This window comes from Grampus griseus (genome assembly GCF_964374135.1).
Source record: "Grampus griseus genome assembly, chromosome: 12".
Taxonomy (NCBI): Eukaryota; Metazoa; Chordata; class Mammalia; order Artiodactyla; family Delphinidae; genus Grampus; species Grampus griseus.
In genome coordinates, this window is record NC_139006.1 from 75679950 (window position 1) to 75697424 (window position 17475).

General features: G+C 36.8%; 2 protein-coding genes across 5 annotated transcripts in view; one reads left to right on the plus strand and one right to left on the minus strand.

Annotated features, from left to right (window-relative positions):
* PIGN (phosphatidylinositol glycan anchor biosynthesis class N) overlaps positions 1 to 11528 on the minus strand; it is a 109481-nt gene extending 97953 nt beyond the window's left edge. Inside the window, exons 1-4 of the mRNA XM_082667745.1 lie at positions 11373 to 11528; positions 3620 to 3868; positions 1453 to 1574; positions 742 to 840 (exon numbers count right to left, since the gene is read on the minus strand). Coding sequence (XP_082523871.1) covers positions 742 to 840; positions 1453 to 1574; positions 3620 to 3840 — 442 coding nt within the window. The 5' untranslated portion in view covers positions 3841 to 3868; positions 11373 to 11528. The remainder of the gene's footprint in view (positions 1 to 741; positions 841 to 1452; positions 1575 to 3619; positions 3869 to 11372) is intronic.
* Positions 11529 to 14068: 2540 nt separating this feature from the next.
* The window catches only part of RELCH (RAB11 binding and LisH domain, coiled-coil and HEAT repeat containing), a 121942-nt gene continuing 118535 nt past the window's right edge, over positions 14069 to 17475 (plus strand). For all 4 annotated transcript variants that reach the window (XM_082667671.1, XM_082667672.1, XM_082667673.1 and 1 more), the window contains exon 1: positions 14069 to 14812. In XM_082667671.1, coding sequence (XP_082523797.1) covers positions 14293 to 14812 — 520 coding nt within the window. In that variant the 5' untranslated portion in view covers positions 14069 to 14292. The remainder of the gene's footprint in view (positions 14813 to 17475) is intronic.

Consider the following 17475-nt stretch of genomic DNA (forward strand, 5'->3'; position numbering starts at 1 on the left):
AACCTTTTCATTAGGTGAAATGATCATAATGCTCTCACTAAAAAGCATTTAATGACATAAAATTCAAATGGAATCCAACTGATTTTAGAAAATAATGTAAATGAATTCTCTAATCAAGAGATGTTCGAATACTTGCAGATTCATGCAGAAATACAACACATACAACAAATCCAAATGGCATGATCCTGAATATATGCAAATAGAAGTTATAAATATTAACATTTAAATCTTTATGTGACTATCTACTAACTTCTTAGTAATAATCTATCAAAGTAAAATGAACCAGACATCTACATCATCATCATAATGAGGAGTTACCATCGTCATAATAAGCATTTTGCTAAATGTTTCACATGAATTATCTTATTTAATCCCCAAAACAAACCTAGAAGATAGAAATTATTATCATCATCACATTTTACAGAAAAGAAAACTGAACTTCAAAGAAGTTATCTAACTTGACCAAGATTAAAAAGCTGTTAGATGTTAAGAGTCATACATATACCATTTCATCGAATCCAAGGTATTAAAAACTGTATAATTCAACATTTCAAGTACAACTAAGAAGGAAAAAAATCAAACTGACATGTCTATCTATTGTAATATACACTCTGATTTCAGAGATGTTAAACATGTAAAACCATGTATTTCAAAATCAATAAAATATAGTATATATTTTAAATTACCATATTGATTTATTGCCTATTTAGTAGCTGAGGAAATATAATCAATGACTTTTACCTTTGGCAAACATAGCCAAGATGTCTGGGCTCCCCCAGCACCATGTGTGCCTGGTTTCATTAATAAGAGAATCAAATTCTACAGGATTTTCCTTCCATCCTTCAGGTAATTGAGAAAAAAAAGCAAACAATGACAAAAGTAATATATACATGATGAAATATCAGTATATCCCCTAAAGAAGTATTTTTCAAATAATGACAATGAGGATTAATTGCAGAACAAATGCAAAACTAATAACGGATTTTGTTACATGTATTATATTACAATTTTTTTAAAAAAGCTTACAATAGATAATTTACTTCTTACTAAAATATAGAATCACTTTTGACCTTTCGAGTGTTAAGATCTAGGAAATCCATGAATCCATCCAGTCATATTCTATCAATAGCACAGGATGATAAAAAGCTAAAGCTTAATTCTTGAGTCAATCCCAGTTTGTGTTTATGTGAGTTAGGCATGCTAAAATACTTGTCAAAAGTATCTCAAAACAGGGACTTCCCTGGTGGTCCAGTGGTTAAGACTCCATGCTTCCACTGCAGGGGACATCGGTTCGGTCCCTGGTCAGGGAACTAAGATCCCACATGCCACGCAGCATGGCCAAAAGAAAAGTATCTCAAAACATACTTCACTTTGTGTCATGATTCAGTGTTAAAGAAGCAATATTTTTGCAATAAATTTTTCATGTGATAAAATCATCTAAATAGACAATACCTTTGGCAACTGCACTGACGTCTTCATAAAACCCTGCTATCAGGGCTACATGGCCTGGCCGAGATTCAGTTGGCACACGTGTGTGAGATATCCCCCAGCTGCCTTCATGCATTATGATATTCCTAAAAGATGTTACAGATGAATAGTTAACACAGACTATGATCAAATGTTCTGTTAAGGCTTTAGAAAAATAAGATTATTACTGAAGGAATCCAGTCAAAAGAGTGAGTCAAAATTTAAGAAGGAATCTTTCTGATCCCACTTGAGCCCAGTCCTATCCCTCCCACCAGCTGGATTCAGTAGCACAAGAAAGCCCAGGTGAGACAAAGAACCGCTCAACCACTGTACAGGATCACAAGACAAAATACACCATTATTGTTTAAAGCCACAAAGTATTGAAATGGTATGTTACATAAGAAATCACTGATATACACAATATTATTTTGTCAATGTTAAATTTTATTAGGTGTGATGGTGGTTAAATTATCTACCTAAATTTGAGATTAAAACAGGCCAAAATTTCTTTTGCTAAAAGGTATCAACATTCTTTAAGTTGTCTAACAGTGATTTGCAGAATTTGGGGGAAAATGCAAAACTATCAGTAATGCTGTTGCAGGTAAAAGGCCAGCAGAGCAACAAGTTATAAAACACTAATTCATTGGTAACAACTTTCAAGATAAACTTTCAACTCTCAAAATGTTCTGTAGAGAAGTATCTAAAAGTGCTGGTTTAGATACTTTTAATATTGACATCTCATAATAAAACCAACTTTAGTCAAATATATACATAAAAAGTAAAAGGCTTAAAAAACCATTGAACCACCTGCTGAGGGAGAAATATTTTTTAACTTCTTCAGTTATGTAATGGAAACTGAACTCAGAGAGAGGAAGGTATAAAGAAATGTGGATACTTCCATTGAAAACATTTTGATCAGATCATATTTTTTAAAAAACAGTGAGGAACAAGTAAAACCTTTCAAAAAAAAAGGTTTAGGAGAAGCTAGAATGGCATACAACACAAGGAACATCAACTGTGAGCCCTTTGCCCTCTATGTAACACCCCAAGGAGAAGCAAGTGGTACCAGAAAGCCTTGCTTTTGCCTTAACAACCAGTATATTTTATATCTTATTCATTTTGCAATGAACTATGTTTCTCTCCTTTCTTCGACAACTAAGAAATTCAACCAAATATATCACCCCAATTTTTAAACTATTCATAGAAATTTATGTTACACATTTTTGTGTACTGAACTTAGCCCAGGCTTGATCTTATTTTCCTACTCATATTTTCCTATTGCCCTGAGTTGCTCAATTATTTGCATACTTTAGTATATTATGCATTTCTTTGAGGCACCATAAATTTATTCCTGGAAATTCAACATAGAATTCAGGTTCATTCATTCTTCTAGCAGTCAACAAATATTTATTAATTGCCTGTATGTTCTAGGAACTAGAGATAAAGTGGTATATAAAACAAAGTCCCAGCCTTAGTGGAAGTTGCACATGCTAAGTAGTACTATAAGGAAAATTGAAATAGGGTAAAGAGATAGAAAGAAATCATGACAGGGGCAGGAGAAAGATAGACGATTTTAGATAAATTTTCACTTGAATTTGAGTTTTAATCTCTCTACAACAGCATTAGGAAGGGCTTTTGAGGGGCTTGCCATAGAATCAGAAAAAGAACAGTTGATTGCAGGAGTCCCCTAAGCCCCCAAAATTAAACATTTCTTTTCAAAGCCACTTAATAGAATCCAAAAATTACATTATGTAGTGATATAGACTTGGAAGGGCTTTATATATTTTATAGAAGATGTATTTTGAGTTGAAGTCTATATTTTCTAGTTAAACACCTTTGTATTTGGCAATTCACTAATAATTATGCTTGTCATTAATAAGAAAAGGACAATATAGTGAGTTGTAAGCCAGGTTTCAGAAATTAGGACAAGTTAGGCCAAGCAGCTAAGGTCATTAATTTCGATTCACCTGATATCAACTTCCACAATGAGAAATAACTCCTAGAAGGAAATAAACTTGCTAATCTCTACGGCAAAGCCCAATGTATATGTGCCCTATTCTCCTTCTCAACATCACTCCTCTACCCAACATGAGATAAACAGTATTAGCATGACATTTTCCAGAGATGTCTTTGTACCAGTTGACACGCTTACCTAATAAATGGTGCCCTAGTATTTCCATTTTCATCTAATTCATAAAGTTTATCTGCTCGCAGGCCATCAGCAACAAACAGCACTAATCTTTTCGCTGGGGGAGGCAATGGTGTAAACTGAGGAGTCATTCCATGAACCAAAGGAGATGTAAAATAAATGTCAAAGATAGAGGCGAAGAACACCAAGTGTATAAGCAATCCCAAAATAGTGTACAGCAGCATATCCTGTGTAACTAATCTTCAAGAAAAACTGAAAAGAGGGAACAAAATTAAATTTGGGTAAGCCTTAGTGCAATTACATATATTTGCACTTATTTTGATGACTACATATAGATTGTATATTTTAAAATATTACATAACACAGCTTCACCTTTATTTATGATGGTAACAAGCATTATTTAATAATGAGATAATACAGAAATAAAATATGATAAAGTACACTCAAGCAAAAAGTTCAAGTATCATAAGTAATTAGCACCAATAAACTATTTATAATAAACTTAAATGCATACTAAGGTCATAAAAACTAACATAGGATCAAAAAACAAAGAAAGAATTAAATGAGTCCTAAAATGAGTTAGGGTTCAGTCAAGTCAAATCCTGTATAAGATAGAAAATATAACTCATGGTGGTCTTGGTTACCCATGTGACAACCATTGATATTCTCAGAATTTAACATTATTTAACTATTTGTGCTTCTTTTTTTTTTTTTTTTTTGACTTTTGATTATCAGCTCAGGACAGTTTTAGCTTCTCTTGACTATCACCAAGTTGAGCAGACAACATGCATTTTGTCCATTTAGTAGGGGAAGAAAAAAGCAGTTAAATTTCATCTTTGCTTCAGAAGATTTACACTCATTAAGGGAACACTTTATTTTAGTTCCCTGAACCAATACAAAAAAGCAGAGGGTTACATTCATTCATTCAGTAAAAATGTTCTGTGCACGTATTAAGCGCATAATTGTGTGCTGGGGAACTACAGAGACCACCAAAGTGACACAGTCACAAATCTGATGAGCTTACAAATACTTAGGGAAGGAAAACTAAGCAATGTGTAACATTTAAATAACACATTTAAAGTATACCATTAACTGCCTAAGTCAATGGGAGTCCAGGGGAGTGCTTTTCAAGCCAGTCTACAATTTGCTTTTGTTGATGAATCTCTACCCAGATTATAAATAACAGCAAAGTACTCTAACTTGTCCTTGTAATGTAACTGCATTAGTTACACATAGTGACGCTTGGCTGAAAAACACTAAACATGAGTTAATTAATTACAGATACATCTTATTCTTCCTGGCCTGAAGAAGTACATTATGAAAGGAAAGGGTGGCAAAATATCCTGCAAAAAAAACGAAACATTGGGGAAAAAAACCTTATCAAAGTCAAGCATATAATAAAATAAAATAGAGAAAATGGTCAAATTATGGGCCACTTTTTTCTTGGGAGAATCAAGAGTCAACTAAATATCAAAGATACTCCACAAATTATGAAAGTCCCTTACTGAGTAGATGCTATTCTGCAATCTAAGGCAACATTCTCAGAATAAATATGTATTTTCCTTATGAGCTTTGACCACATAGCAACTCCCATCTTAATAATAGCAATCTGATTATAAAAATAAAATCACTGTGGTAAGTTTGGAAATATAGAAAAATTACCTACAGTTCTACTACCTAAAGAAAAATCTGTTCACAGTTTCTTACAATTTTTATCCTATCTACATTTTTATAGAGGTTCACAATTTTATATAGATTTTTTCCTTTATTATACATTAACATTTCTGTTATTTAAAAAAAAAAACCCACCTTTTCCTACACATCATTTACCATTACCATAACTCTATTCTATGGGTGCATTTTAATTTTCCTGATCACCCCCATATTGTTAAGCAGATTTTTACTATTAAAAGTATCGATGTGATTAATCTAAATTTATATATAATTTTTATGTTAATTTTTCAGACATTTCACATTATGTGCTTAAGATACTGCCTATAAGTACAGTCACTCAATCAAAGGCTATGAACATCTTTAAGGCCTTTGATATGCTATATATGGAAATAATTGTTTCAGCTGAATACTGATTCTCCTAATGAAAAATTAATTAAACACTTGCAATATATATTTCTCTTGCTTATCTCACAAGCCCTCCTTCAAATACACACAGTACAACAAACTAAATTTGATGAATTAAAAAGGAGACATTAAGCAGAATATTCTAAAGGACAAGATTTCAAACATGGAAATTATTATTAATATCAGTGTTTCAAGAGAGGAGGGTGTGATCAACTTTATCAGATACACTTAAAGACTGGAGTAAGAGCAGGGCAGCAAACTGAAGTCCTTGTTAACCTTACTGAGGAATTTCAACAGAGTAGTGAGAGGTAAGCCCCATGAACGTGCTTGCTGGAAAGTAAATGGGAGGTCAGGGAGGGAAAGACAGTGGGATGAGTACAGCTCTTTGGGAGAATGCTAAGTCTCAAGAAAAGTTCTTTTCTTAAATGAAAATTGATGTATGGCCAATAGAGGGTTTTCCTCAGCTAGGAGACACTAGATCTGTGTGCTGAGGAATGATTTCAAATGTAGAAAGAAATTAATGCTGCAACAGAAAGGTGGAGTAACTGCAGGAGTTAAAAATCCTTGTGAAAGCAAGAAGAGCTGGAGCCTACAGCACAGTGGAGCAGCTGGACCACCCTGCTGTGCCTGGGACACACCGCCCCCCGGCTTTGGGCACTGGAAGTCTTGCATCCAGGCAAACAGCTCAGTTCCAAGTGAACTATCTCTGGGCTCTTCAGCTGGCTCTTCCCATGGCGGGCTCCTTCTTATTTTTCACACCATCTTCTCAAATGTCGCCTCCTCAAGGTTTCTACACCACCCTAAAGTAGACCCTTTCCTCATTTTACCTGATTTAAACAATGACACACTCTGTATTTATTGTTGAAATTTACTTAGTGATTCTCTTCCGCTAGAATATAAGCCCCGTAAGGCTTGATATCTTGTTCACCACTGTTATGTCCTACCTACTGAGAAAGTAGGTGCTCAATCAATGTTTTTTAAGGAACTTATTAAAATGAATCGCAAAGTAATTATGGCTAAAATGAATCCTACTTCAACAACATTTATTCAAAACCTACTATTTTGCAAGTATTATGCTCAGCAACAGAATTTGAAAAGTGAATAGACATGGACCACATGTCCGTGTTGAATACGCATGACCACATGTTTTAGTAGGACCACAAAGAACGGGGCAAAGAACCCAGCCAAAGCAAGGAAAGTCTTTGAAGATATATGGGATATTAGGCAATCAAAAGATGTATGCAAAAATACAATATCTAGTAGCCCACTTTTCAATGCTAACAAGGAGCCCTGTGATAATTCTTTCAGATCCAAAAAGTTACCTACTAATGTATGTTTTTAACCATTTTTTAAATATATGCCTATTAAGTAAAAATTACCACTAGTTCATACAATTGTTTTTCTTTTGAGTATAAGGGTTCTTGTTATAATACATTCTACTTATTTAGAGTTAATTATTCTAAGGTCAATAGTCTTACTAAATTTTTTCTGACGCACTCTAATGAATGGCATCTATTTTTTAATTCTTCAATCAACTTTATTAAAGTATAATTTATATACAAAAATGGACATTTTACATTTTAAAAGTTTTGACCAATATATACACTCATATAACCAACCACCAGAATCAAGATATAGAATATTTTTATCATTCCAAGAAGTTCCCCCATGTTCCTCTGCAGTCAAACCCTGTCCCCACAGCTCTGACCATAAGCAATCACTGCCTTCTGTGATGCAAGATTAATTTTTAGCATTCTGAAGTGTCATTGAGATGGAATCATGCAGTATGTACTCTACTGTATCTGCTTTCATTCAGTATTACATTTTTGAGATTCATGCATGGCTGTGATTCTGTTGTTTGTTCCTTTTTAATACCGAGAAGGATCCATTGTATGGATATACTACAAATTGTTTATCTATTCACCTCTTGATGGATATGTGAATTCTTTCCAGTTTTGGGCTATTATAAATAAAGCTTCTATGAACAGTAAATGACTTTGTGAATATATGCTTTCATTTCTCTTGAATAAATATGCAGAATTAGAATTGCTGGGTTAAATGGTAAGCAGATGTTTAAACGTATAAAAAGAACTACCAAACTTTTTCCAAACTGTTTAACACACCTACAAGCAATGTCTTTAAGTGTTTTAAAACTTTATTTTATTGACAATCTATAATTTGGCTATAAATGTCGTTTTAGAATTTACTTTAATAGGAAGTATAATGTGCTTTATAATTTCTTATATATTGTTATAATGTTCCCCCCACTCTTGAGTATATTCAATTACAGTTAGTTAGTGGGAGTGTAGTGGTAACCTATTGTGGTTTTAATTTACCTTTCCCTGATGACCAATAACGTTGAGCAACTTCTCATGCATTTAATGAACTTTTTTTAATCCTTTTTTTGCCCTTTTCACTTTTTAAACAGCGTTTTTCAAATAGCAGTACTTTTAAATTCTGATTAAGTTCAATTAATTTTCTTTTGGTGATTGTATTTTGTGTCCCACCTAAGGAATTTTTGTAAATGACAACACTTTAGTATAGATTTTTAACATTTTTATTTTCAAACAATTCCAAATTCAGAGAAAAATTGCAATAGTGGTATGAACATCCATACACCCCTTAGCCATATACATCTAACGTTAACATTTTTCCCACTTGCTTTATCATTTTCTCCCTCTTGCCTCTCTGGTCCCTGCCTCACCTCTTTAACTTACCCCTCCCATGTGTGCGGGTGGGAGGTTTGGGGGTGTGTGTGTGTCGCATAATATTGTTTCTGAACCATGTGAAGATAAGTTACATACACTATGGCCCTTTACCCCTAAATACTTCAGTGTTTATTTCCTGAGAATAATGATACTCCCATATATACCTACAGTAGCGTTATCAACTTCAGTACACTCAACATCAGTATTTTTATCTAATCTACCATCTATACTCCAAATTTTTGAAGTGTCCCAATAATATTCTTTATAGCATTTTTATAGCTTTATTGAGGCATAATTGGCCTATAATAAGCTGTATATATTTAAAGTGTATAATAATCACAGTCAAGATAGTGAACATACCCATAACCCTCAAAAGTTTCCTCATGCCTCTGTGATTCATCCCTACATATTTCATTTTTTGATATTATTGTAAATGATATTTTTTATTTCAATTTCCCCTTGTTAGTTCTTAAATTACCACTGATTTTTATACATTCACTTTGTATCCTGCAACACTGAAAAATTATTAGTTACAGTAACTTTTATGTAGGTACCTTTTGATTTTCTAAAGAGATAACTACGTCACCTGTGAAAAAAGGACTTCTTAGCAATCCATACTTTTTTATTTATGTCTCACGCTTGTTGTACTGTCTAGGACCTCTAGTATAATGTTGAATAGGTGTAATAACAACAGAAATCTTTGCCTTGTTTCCAGTCTTAGGGTGAAAGTTGTCAGTTTTCCAGGTTTTGTAGATTCCCTTTCTTAAGTTAAAGAAGATCCCTTTTACTCTCAATATGCAAAGAGTTTTAAACTGTGAATGAATGCTGGATTTTGTCAAATGCTTTTGTTGCATCTATTGAGATGATCATGATCATTCGGTTTTTCTCTTTTAGTCTCCCAGTGTGGTGAATTACGCTGATTGAATTTCAAACGTTAAACCAAGCTTGCACTCTCAGAATAAACCCCACTTGATCATTAAGTGTTATCCTTTCTATATACTATTGGATTTTATTTCCTGAAATACTATTTAGCATTTTAAAGTAATATTTATTAGAGATATTAGACTATAAGTTTCTTTTTTCTCTGGTTTTGGTATCAGACAATGCATTGGGAAGTGCTGTTACCTCTTTTATTTTTTGGAAGAGGCTGTGTAGAATTTATATTATTTCTTCCTTTCTTGTGTAACAGAATTCACCAATGAAACCAATGGCTCAGAGTTTTCTTTGTTGGAAGGTTTTTAACTATAAATTCTTCATATACAGAGAGATGTTATGATTATTTACTACTTGTTGAGTGAGTTTTGGTAGTTTTATCTTTTAATTTGTCCATTTGTCCATTTCACCCAAATTGTCAAATTTATTATTCCAAAATTATCCATAATATTCTATTCACTTATCCTTTTTTTTGTCATCTAGCTCAGGACCCCATCTATCAGGTATCATATTTAGTTATGCAAAGTAAGTCATTTTTCAAGTACTTAATTCATTTCAGTTAGATCTTAAACTCTATTTACAACTAAAGTACATACTGTATATATCTAGATGTACAGAAGCTCACACTGATTTAAATACTCCTCTTTACCATGGAAACCTGAGTACTCTCCTTTCCATGCTTATATATAAGGAAATATGTATATCACGTCTCACTTTCATTTGTATTTACAAATAACTCCCTGGACTTATGTTCTTCCTTTTCTCCATTGTTATTACACAACTCTTCTATATAAAGTAGCAAAGTTTATGTGTCAAAGGATAATACAAATTTTCCACTACCCAAAACCTTACTGAAGTAGTGAAACAAAAATTGTATTTGAGAACTTTGACCCTGAAGCTGTAACAGCCAACATAAAAATCTAGCTCTGTTATATAGTGACAGTGGGATCCTAGTCAAGTGCCTACCTTGCACTCTCAAGCATCACTTCCTCAGGGACTATGCAGTCCAAATCAGAAGCCAAAACCTTTACTTCAGTTTACAATTATATGGCTATGACTCTGACTATTTGTAGTAATGTCTGTCTCTATCATTTAAAGCTGATTCCAAGACAGCAAGACAGGCTTTCTCCAGCACTCATCACAGTCCTGGGCACTTACTAAGGACTAATAAATGACTTACAATTATCATTTCAAAGGTAAATGTAATATGCAGGATAGCCACTAGAGGCTGCCTTGTTTCTCTATTTATTCCTCCTCCAGAACATACGCATGAACTGTGAAGATTCAGGATACTTAAAAACAACCACAACAACTTTTATGTTTAAGTCATTTACTATACATAAAATTTCGGTGATTCCAAAATATCATTCTTCACACACTACTTATTTTATTATTGCTAAGCACATGTAATTAAGCAATATTATTACTTAATATTTCTGTTTTTAAAAAATCACTTTTTATTCAGATTTAGTGAAAAAGAAAACTTTGTCATGGATGAATCATTTGGAAACCACCAAAATAAATGAATAATTACTAAAAATTTTAAAATACACATAACCATATATCAATAAAAGTTATTTAGCTTATATCTGTGGGATGTTTACCACATGCTAAAAAACAATGTTAAAAAATTAGAATGTATAAAAATGTATAAAAAATTAGATACTTATAAAACTTTAAGTCAATGAAAAACTTGCATTTGAAATATTACTTGTGGTTATTTTAAGACTACTAAAGCAAAAAATAATTTTTTAAACATGAAAATGATTTAAGTGCTTGGAAAAAGGTGATCTTTTATATTTTCATCACTAAGATACAAACTTCAATGACTATCCATATTATTCAGTGAAACATTAGCTGTAAAGACCAAATTAATGCAGATCTTGCTAAGTAGAAAGAAAATTTCTCAACAATATTAACAGCAAACTATTAAAAGTAGAGATCAGCAATTATTAATATTCTAGTATGTGCTATTTCTTAAACATTTTAAATTGGTAAGTAAACCTCTATGTATTGCGGAAGAGAAAAGTACTTACTGAGGAGACTGGCCAGTTGATTTGTTACGGGCTTGGAAGGTCACATAAACAAGTCCATGATTATAGGATACGAAGTAGAATCAGGAAACTACAGACATGTTATAGGAAGCCAATCATGGAAGGACTTCTACATCCAACTCCTTACAACTCTCTGAGGAAACATATTTTAAATCTATTGATATTTTCAACTTTCATTTTAGAAATCAGACCTTAAATTAAAGATATTCCCTTTGGGACCTACTACCTTAATTGCTTTTTCTGGCTGTAGCTACTAAACAATTGACAAGGGGTTTGTTTTGCTTTATTTTTAAAAGTCTGTCAAATGTTCTCCATATACTAGTATAACATTAATTGAGAACTGACTATAACATTTATTGTGTACTAGGTACCAGGTACGGTGACAAGCACATTCCTAATTCTATATACTTTCAGCATCCCCTCGACAGATGAGGGCTGAGAGAAGTCAAGTAACTATTTAAAATTCTCACAGTGGGCTTCCCTGGTGGCGCAGTGGTTGGGAGTCCGCCTGCCGATGCGGGGGGCGCGGGTTCGTGCCCCAGTCAGGGAGGATCCTGCGTGCCGCGAAGCGGCTGGGCCCGTGGGCCATGGCCGCTGAGCCTGCGCGTCTGGAGCCTGTGCTCCGCGGCGGGAGAGGCCACGCAGTGAGAGGCCCACGTATCGCAAAAAAACAAAAAAAAAACAAAACAAAAAAACCCATAAAAGTCTCACAGTAAATAATTGGCAGAACTGGGATATGAACTTTAGGCTCTTCAACCTAATAAGCACAATCCTCTAAGGGAAGACCATAAGTGCAGGGACCCCAAATACAAAAGATTTCTAAAATTCCCCATTACAGAGATGGAAATATTGTACTATACAAACAACCCATTTCTAATCATGCCCTTTCCATGCCAGTCCCTAATCCCTTCCATTCCTCCATTCCAGAAATTGGTTCCATTTTCAGTCTCTCTGGCAAACTCAATAAGAAGCAGCAATCCTTTTAGCTAAGAAATATGTAACAGCATTGACTAGTTTGATACTATTTTTCTAAGATCCACTATCTTTTTTTCCATGCTTTTCTTCAATATATTATGGCTCACACACAAAAAAATTTAGAATTCAAACATTAGGAGCTAATGTTCTATAAAAATACTTTGAATTCTTAGTATTAATAACATCAAAAACAACTTCTACCAAAAATAAAACGAAAAACCCAAAGCCTCATTCAAATGAAAAGTTTAGTTTACTGAGCCTGGGTAAACTGAAATTAAAGCCGACATTTAACTGTTGGTATACACTTACATGTAAACCAATAACCTGACCTAAGGCTATATAAGAACGCTATATTTTTATTTTTCCACAGACCTAAAGGATATACTTCACTGCTTCAATGTAACATAACTTACCTGATAACATAATTATTGCCACCTCTATTTTGGTGCTTAAAGGAAGAACCTATGCAGAAAGACAGGGAAATCTAAAAGTGCATAAGTGGCAAACTTTGTATACTGTGCTAACATATTTGTATACTGTCCAATATATATATATACTGTCCAAAGTATACTTTGTATACTGTCCAAACTTAGTATACTGTGCTAACACTTGATAAAGGATATCAAAACTGTCAAAAGCAGCCAAGTTTGAAAACAATTTCTCAGTTCCACAGTCAGTACCTTGACTCCAGCCTAAATGTACAAGTCAGAAATGTTGCAAGGCATAGCGGAGAAAGAATGGCTATGGACATAAGAGAACTGACTTTAGTTCTTTGAATACTTATTGATGGAGTTGACTTATCCGGGTCATTGAACGTCTCTAGGATTAAGTTTACTTTTCCCTCCACTGAGGGACTGCATTTGATATTTTGAAGCATCCCTGTGTATTAAATCCTGAGATTCTAACAGTTTGCTACTGAAGTCGAGGCTATCAGGGTATTCTCTGATCCACGCAAATCCAAACCTCTGAGTTCCATTTTCTATTTACTCTCTCCACCTCCCACACCCCACCCTATGGCATCCTGCCCTAACTCGGTGGCGAGAAGGCGCTCTCCTAGGCCTCCAGGGCAAACGGATACACGGCTGGGAAGGCAAGGAAGAGAAAGGAAGCCGCATTCTGACTACAGCCCTTGCCCTGGGCACTTGCTACACATGCGGAGAAAATGCCATCAATTGGCGGCACACAGCAGAAAAAGTGAAACGTGCTAAGGAAAAGTGAAGCAGCTCGGCGGCGGGCGTGAGGCCACTTTCGGGGCCATCGCACCTCTCCCCCACTAGTCCCGGACTTTACCTGGGCTTATACAGGTCAGGCCTGATCTCAGGAATGGGGCCTCCTCACCGCGAAGGCGGGACCCAGCTCGAGGTCAGAGTTCCCCTCTGTTCCCGAAAGGACATCCAAGAGAATGAATGTTCCTAAACCACCGTCATAACCGCTCCTCAACCACGGAACACAGCTGACACTTACCTGTCCAGAAGCTGCTCTCGCGATAGTTCTTGGGTCAGCCCTCCGTAACTCCAGTCCCCGCCCCCTACCTCATTTGGCCAATCAAAAAGGAGTGGGGGCGGAATTTTGTCTTTGAGCGTGGAGCGGGGCCCTCTATCTTTGCTCACTAGTGGGGAGAACGGGCGGGGCGGGGGCGGGGCTGGGGCGGGGAGAGGGGGTACGGCACGCGCCATTTCTCGCGAGACTGGGGACCAGGAAGACGCCTGCAGAGCCAGGCTGCTGCTGCAGCTGCGGCTGAGGCAGAGGGTGGTGCTGCTTCCAGACCGTTTGCCTCCGAGCCTGGGCCTGGTCTCCAAGTGAGGAGGCGGGACGTGGCCAATCCGGGGCCCTGAAGGTGCCCAGTGCCCGCTGAGGCTTAGTGGGGATTCAGGCTGCGGCCTGTCAGAGCCAGACAGGGAGGCGCCCACGCTCCTGACAGTATAAGATGGCGGCGATGGCGCCTGGAGGTGGTGGCGGCGGCGTGAATCCATTCCTCAGCGATTCGGACGAGGACGACGACGAGGTTTCAGGGACCGACGAGCGGCGGGCAGGACTTCGGCTGAGTTCCGGGGTCGGCCTAGATCCTGGCTCTGCGGACTCGCTATCGCCTCAGGATCCCGTGGCCTTAGGGAGCAGTGCACGACCAGGGCTCCCTGGGGAGGCGTCGGCGGCTGCGGTGGCCCTGGGGGGCACTGGCGAGACCCCGGCCCGATTGTCAATTGATGCGATCGCGGCTCAGTTGTTGCGCGATCAATACTTGCTGACCGCCCTGGAGCTGCACACCGAGCTGTTAGAGAGTGGCCGCGAGCTCCCTCGGCTGCGCGATTACTTCTCCAATCCCGGCAACTTCGAGAGGCAGAGCGGGACCCCGCCGGGGTTAGGGGCGCCGGGGATCCCTGGAGCAGCCGGCGTTGGAGGCGCAGGAGGTCGGGAGCCGAGTACTACGTCGGGTGGGGGACAGCTCAGTAAGTGAACAACAGCCCTGTCACTCCGGCTGGACTGTTGGGATTGCAAGGGGTCGTTGTGGGGAGGGGTACTTCCGGGCGGATACTGAGTATGAGGAACATTTTAGTTGGAGAGTTGGGGCGGGGGGTGATCTTCTGCGGTGGAAGCAAAAGGATCTGGCAGTGACTGTTCTCTGCCTGCCTGCCTCCAGCTCTTGGCTGGACTTGCACCTGCTCCTGGCTCCACTCTTGGTGTCGGGATCTACTAAATAGCCAGCGTTTCTAGTTCACTGGCTATTACGTGACCCCAGAAGACTCCCTTGCAACCTTGGTTTATCGCTTTAATCCTTTTTCCGTTTTCTCCAATCCCCTGAATCACCACTGCCTGGAAACAGTGTTCCTTAAATTGTTCGCAGTAATTATTTGACTCAAAGTCAAGAGAGAAAAGAATAGGAAATTTCTCTCCACGAAATCAGATCCACTTGAAGACCCTTTGTCTTTGGGAAGACTTGCTCACTCAAAAATTAGGTTTTCTGTTGCATAAAATTTGTTCTGTTTAAATTCAGTTTAATTCCATTTCTGTTCCTTAATTTCAGTAGGTTTCCAAAATTACAGGAAGTCTAAGGAGCTGGCTAGGCAAGTTCTGCCTGCAGTGTATCTGCTGGTCTCACCACCTCACAAGCTTTTTTCTCTGCCTAAGTTAGGAATTAACTTTTTTACCTTGTTATAATCATTGTTAGCAGTATAGAGTAGTCGTTTACTTCATTCATCATATATTTATAAGCATTTCTTATGACTTTAAAACGTGCTGTCAAGGATGTGTACTGTATTCCTAGGACCCACCCCTTTTGAGAGGCATCTTAGATTTTTTCCCTTATTAATGGTATGAGGTGTTTTTGTGCGTTATGTGAGGCCAACTGGAATTTACTAACAAATGTTAAATATACAGTTTTAAAAGTGTAACCCAATTGATTATTTTTTTGTCTATACTTTTTTTTTTTTTTTTTTTGCGGTACGCGGGCTTCTCACTGCTGTGGCCTCTCGCGTTGCGGAGCAGAGGCTCCGGACGCGCAGGCTCAGCGGCCATGGCTCACGGGCCCAGCCGCTCCGCGGCATGTGGGATCTTCCCGGACCGGGGCAAAAACCCGTATCCCCTGCATCGGCAGGCGGACTCTCAACCACTGCGCCACCAGGGAAGCCCTGTCTATACTTTTAAATGGTGCCAGAGACTTATATTTCCTAACTTAGCTGTAGTGAAAGTGCAAAGAGTGCACTTTCCATCAGGGTAAATACTGAGCATATTTCTCTCTTGAATATGGAACTTTCTCAGCAGGTGTAACTTCCTTGCTCAATATTATAGGATAATATTCCGTTTCTGGAAACGATTTTCTCATTGCTGACCTTTAAGACCATAAAATGTAACAAAGAGCAGTGTAACAAAATTGTTAGGTAGTTGGCTTTCTTTGTTTGGTTTCAGATTTTTGAACTATCTAATAATGATTTTCACCTGATAAGCTCTTACTACTTCCTCAAGACCCAGCTCAAATGTCATCTTTGTAAATGTTTCCCACACTCTCCAGGCTTGGTTGTTTGGTTCTTTCATTGTACTATTTTCAAACCTCAACCGTTGCTTTTAGCTTTTTGTATTTGATTTGTTAACAGTATCATTTTTCTCCATTAGATAGTCAATTCTTGAGGGTCATCTTTATATTCCTCACAGTTTGTGCAGTTCCTGGCCTGTTGTTGAACATAATTAAATTGCATCTGCTGTGTTTTTCTACTATATAAATATAATGAAATGGGTTATTACTTACTTCATAACTTTATTCTATTTAAGTTAAAAATTTATTATCCTGTTCACCCTACCTTATTATGGCGTGATATCACTGTTTATAGTGAAAATGTCTCTTAAAAACCTTTCGTATACAAATATATTTATAATTTAGACAATATTATAGAGGTGTTTTAGAGTAAAAATTGACTTCTAAATGCCTTTGCATTATACATTTGTATAGTTTCTTGAAACAACTTAAGTCCTGTGATCAAAAATCAAAATTTAACTACAATCAAATATTCATCTGCAGTTGTGCTTTCTATTATCCTCATTTAATTGGACCTGTTTTGGGTATAACTCAAAAATATATAATTAAATATTTTAGATAATGTATTTTCAAGTTAGTACAAAACAAATGAGCAACAGGGAAAAAAGTATCAAAATTATCCATAATCCAACCAGTGGTACTTGCCTTTTCTGTCTTTTCTATCCATATAATTTAGAAACCAAAAATTGTTTTAAAGTGTTTTATATAGCTTTATATTAGTTGACAGACACTGTAATTTTTACCATCAACTTTGAGATAAAATTCCATACAATAAAATGTGCCCATTTCAAGTGTACAGTGTGATGAGTTTTGGAAAAAAAATTACTACTACAAATAAAATACAAAACATTTTTATTGTCACCAGAACTCCTTCATTTTCCTTTGCATTCAATATCCGAAGACCATCACTGACCACTGTAGAACACAATTTTCCAGTCTTGGCCTAGGCACTATCGAAACTTTGGGCCTGATAATTCTTTGTTGTGTTAGTGTCCTCTGCATTCTAGAATGTTTAACAGCATTGCTGGCCTCTCTGTCTGCTAGATACCAGTAGCAACCACCCCGACCCCATTCCCTAAGTTG